Here is a 4,782-nt window from a genome sequence, read left to right as displayed (position 1 = left end):
TCCTCCAACCTACACAGCCATACAGGTGGTGAGCCCCTACCCTCTGAACCCTCTGAGTGTCTCCTGAAACAGCACCCTATGGCAGCAGGCGTATTGAACCTTCATAGTTCCTTTTGGCAAATGTTTTTCTGTAAAATGCTGCATCTTGTACTTAGCAGGGGTGTATTGTTAAAGTTAGGCGACTAAAATGAGCTGATGGTAGTCATGGTTTAATTGCGACAATGCTGAAACTACTAGAATGAGATGATGAAGAAGAAGGAGGAAGCACTACACACACACAAACACACTCACATGATGTGCTGATTTTAATAGACAGTGAGATCATGGAGGCATCAGATAATTCTTGCCCCGTGTGCCCCTTTGCCCCCTATTCTCTGCCTCCCCTACACACACACAAGCACACACAGTTGCTGCACCATCACCAACCTCTATCTATCCGTCTCTCCCTATCAGCTGCTCCCTGCTGCAGTTGTTTTTAGAGGTCAGAGCTGTTTGTTTGCTTGGAGGCCCGGCGTCTGATAACTTGTGTTGGACTACGCCTCCCCCTCCCGCCTCATCTTAACTTAAGTTATCAGCCGACTCCCCGGCAACTCCAGCCTTGTCTTTTAAAAGGAACACTTCCCCAGGAAATTATAGAGCAATTCTGTGTGTCTGTCATGATGGACAGACAGGGACACTCCGGCAGATTCCATGTCCTCCAGGTTCAAATCCATCTCATGACCTCTGATTTCCATCTCATCCATCTGTGCATTCACTCATTTAGTATAATCTAGCCTTTTTCGGTGTATTGATTGTTTTAAAGGAGCACTTTGCTTTGATGTTCCCATTTATCCAAAAGTTGTTTCCTCCAGCAAGGAAGCAGTGTTGTAGTGAGGACAGAACTTTAAGTCTCCTGTGAGCACTGTACTTTTAGCCATGCTAGCAGCATCAGCCTGGGAGTGGCAGTGTCGTTTGGAAGCTAAAATATGTCAACAGCTGTTGAATATATGCAATGAATCACAAATCTTTTGGTGATCCTTTGACTTTTGTCCTAGTGCCACCACAATATTTTTGTTCATGTGAAATGTCTCAATAAGTGCTGGGTGGATTGCCATGAAATTTAATACAAATCATGTGGCTCAATATAATTTAAACAGACGAGTTATAAAAAAGGTTCACCCCCTCTGCTGTTGTCGACAGAATGAACTTCAGCTCTTGACCTTCATCAGTCACACTTTTAATTTTTCCCACTTTTGTGTTTGACTCAACTCCTGCAAAACTAAGGACATTCCCATAAACCTCAGTTTGTCTTCCCATATATCTCTACTAAAAGCAAATTTTTATTAACTAGTTTTCCCATTTTGTTTTTTGTCATTTGTTCCCTATTCTTTGTCTTCATACTGGGTTTTGTGCTAGCTAAATTAGCATATGTTATGTTAGCATGTTAACATGCTAAATTAGGCTGGTGAAATATTAACACATCAACATTGTCACTCTTAGCATCAGAATGTGTTTGTGCTGTAAAAATATTTCACCCTGGTATAACAGCAGAAATAAGCCCGTCCCAAGAATTTTCTAGAAATGAATAAATGTTGAAATAGGAACACTAAGGTCAAACAAAATAAAGCAATATAACAATTATACAATAAAAGGCATCACAAAATAGCCTAATGGAAATTTAGGACCAAAACCAGAAAACAACACAAATATTTTCAATTTATCAAGTGAAAACTAAAAGAATACAGTTATTTTCTCCAGTTTTTGTAGAATTACTCATTTATTAAATATTTCCAAATATTTCCCTGTTGGAATCCAGAGCCTCCTCCAGCTCAGCACAGTCACCCGGCATTTCTCGTCTGCAACTGCAACCGTCCGTGTGGCCACAGGAGGAAAGAAAGCTGAAAAAACTGTGATAAAATTACTCCCCCAGCACTGAATCAAGCCCAGCAGGGAGGGGAGCATGTATCAACTACCTGATTGAGCAACATGGAGAAAATGAGACAAGCAAAGGGGTCAGTTTTCTTTGGGAGTAGGAAGGAAAAACCGAGGAGAAAGAACGGGAGGGTATGAACAGGGGGTTTGTAAGAGGGATAAGCTGTGGACATATGTGTGTGTTGGGGGGATGTGGGAGGGAGTGCGAGGTTAAAGTCACAGATTTTAAATCAGTTCTTTGGTCTTTAATGGGTGCAACAGAAGTGCAGTGTGAGCAAGCAGAACAAAGAGGGCAGCAGTGGCCTCGACCAATTAACATAGCTGTGGCCTTTATGAGCCGTCTGGACCCGCCCCTTCAGTCACACCTCGTGAAAGTCACAAACCTCAATTCTTGCAACCCATAACTGTCATTATAATCCCGTTAAAAACAACCCACTTAACAATTTACAGTGAACAGGAGACCAAGTTAGTAGGAGACAGGAGGGATCGCATCTGCTGGAATGCAAACTAGACTACACAAATGGTAACCGAGTGAGGGGAGGGCGAGGCCATTACTACACAAATGGTATAGTCTGTTGGGAGTGAACTGATTAAATATGACATTAGTGACTTCATAAGTTTAGCAACCAAACTGAACAACAGATTAAGTCTGCATGTAAAGGCAGACATTTAGCTGACTACACAGGAGCCTTTGAGTCTGTGAATAAAATATCAAATCCTCACATTTCTTACTGAGATTTATTGGCAGGTGGTGGATAAAATAACAGAAAGGTGGTGTCAACAGGAATGCAACTGTTGAAATAACTAGCATGGTTATATGTGTATGAAAGAGCTCTAGTTCTTATTTAAAGAAAACAGTAAATTCTTTGAAAGAAGAGCTCAGTTTAAACCAAACTAAACATTTATTTATTAATGGAAACTTTATTTTCCACAAGTTGACTAGTATGTTTGCCTTCAGACAATTTTTTAAACATAATCTGATTTAGGGAAAAGTCACATTTATATGCAGTAGATTGTTTGAATGACGTGTCTAACAGGACCAGGACAAGGTGAGGCATGACATGAGGTACTGCGGGTTACCAGTCTGGCCCCGTGACCCCACATAACCTTGGATATCCAAGGCTGTGGGCTGCTTGTTGAAAGAGTGGCTCCCTCTAGTGGAGCTGTTGTGTTTAGCTGCTAAAGGGACTCTCCATGCCCTTCTGTTGCTGTGTGCTTTTCATATTTTACACAGTTGGTAATTGATTTGTATATGCTGTATTTTTACCTTATAACAACTTTCTATTTAAATACACACAAAAACCATCATGCAGTTGAGGCTTTAGTACATTTTATTTACAGTGAATCAATAACTAACAAAGGTCAACGTGTTAAATATGACATTAGCAAGCTAACAAAAAAACTAATGCTGCACTCTAAAGAAAACAAAAAAATCAGTTTATGTTTCTACATAGGCATGTAAGTTTAATTCATTTGAGTTTGTTCAGATTAATAAATGATATCAATCCCAGATCTCTGGAAAAAAACAAAACAAAATTTTAAAGCAAACATATACAACATCTTTAAAGCTTGCCGGATGATAAACACGTGCTGTAGGACTGATTATCAAGCCAAAGAGGCAAAGATTAATGGACAGAGTTCACATTTTCTTATTTTTACATCCATATTTGCATCACAATCATTAGTCTTGGCCACGCTGGCTTCCAGAGGATTCCGTCCTGAAGCAGCTGCATTTTAAGAAATGGGGACAAACCTCTTTTTGTGCAGAAATGATTTCTTAGCTGAATCTGAAGCTAATTTCAGGTTTTAGCAGACTGTTGGACAGATCACATCAGTATCTTCCAAAGTTACACAGGTTTTAGTAGAAAACAACCCCTTTGTGTTACTGTTCCTGCAGTACATCAAGGAAACAGATATTTCCCATTAAAACGAGTGTAACCTGATGTGTCCAACACAGACTGCTGAGGCCTCATAGTTAGATTTTTTCATTTGATTATTTCTTTAAAAATTTGTGATGGGTGAAAAGTAAAGATTTTTTTTTCGGGGTCAGTATGAGGAACAATTATATTAGTTATTTTTTTAATGAAATTCAAAAACATTATATCTCAGATTAATAAAAAAAAATGTTATTCTGAATCCCATCAATCAATGAGTATTTACATCAGCAGTTAGTGTAAAATGTTTTTGTTTTCGGGGGAAATCAAAGACTCTGGTTATAATACGTTTAAAAAAACACCTTCAACTTCTAATATTTTTATAATGCTGGACGTTTATTTGTTAACAGATTTATTATAATTCCACATTTATGGGTGGAGTTTTTCAGTTTACTCCACCAGATGTTAGTAACGTCCTAGTTGGCAGGCTGTGGTTTACTGAAATACGCACCAGCCCCGGTGGTGATGACGAGTGAGGAGAGAGGTCATGTGTTTTTGGCGCCGACCAGAACAATCTCGAGGTTTCTTTTCTTCATTTCTCTGGACATCTGACACCAGGTGCAGGCTACACAGAAAGTCGCGTATACACAGTCCTTACACATGGTGCCCTGTAGACAGAATGCAGTGATAACAGGTCAGCAGGTGAACAGCCAGATCAGTGTTTGTTTTATTTGTCTCCATTTCTGAGTGAGATTTTTTCTTAGTTTATCAGTAAGGATGATAATAACAGAAATAACCTTATGAAATCTTTCACGCAAAGACTAATGTGCATGATTTAAAGTCCTAATAGTGGAAATTATTTTAATCTTCATGCTGCAACACGTCCTTTAATCCAACAAAATAGGGTATGTCATTCAAAATGATAGGCAATTAATTTGTCAAATTATTGTAGGCTTCAGTCTCCCCATGAAAGACCACCAAGAATAGATTGTGCCTT

The 4,782-nt window shown here is 39.1% G+C and overlaps 1 protein-coding gene and 1 long non-coding RNA gene across 3 annotated transcripts in view; one reads left to right on the top strand and one right to left on the bottom strand.

Moving 5' to 3' along the window:
* The window catches only part of LOC109975059 (uncharacterized), a 50,004-nt gene that overhangs the window by 32,657 nt on the left and 12,565 nt on the right, over window positions 1-4,782 (top strand). The gene's annotated exons all lie outside the window — the stretch shown is intronic.
* LOC109975058 (cornifelin homolog B-like) overlaps window positions 4,314-4,782 on the bottom strand; it is a 3,235-nt gene continuing 2,766 nt past the window's right edge. The window contains exon 3 of the mRNA XM_020625583.1: window positions 4,314-4,453. Coding sequence (XP_020481239.1) covers window positions 4,331-4,453 — 123 coding nt within the window. The 3' untranslated portion in view covers window positions 4,314-4,330. The remainder of the gene's footprint in view (window positions 4,454-4,782) is intronic.

This window comes from Monopterus albus, unplaced genomic scaffold (assembly GCF_001952655.1).
Source record: "Monopterus albus unplaced genomic scaffold, M_albus_1.0 scaffold360.1, whole genome shotgun sequence".
Classification (NCBI taxonomy): domain Eukaryota; kingdom Metazoa; phylum Chordata; class Actinopteri; order Synbranchiformes; family Synbranchidae; genus Monopterus; species Monopterus albus.
Note: the sequence above shows the minus strand (reverse complement) of the source record. Positions and strands in the feature narration are given on the sequence as shown.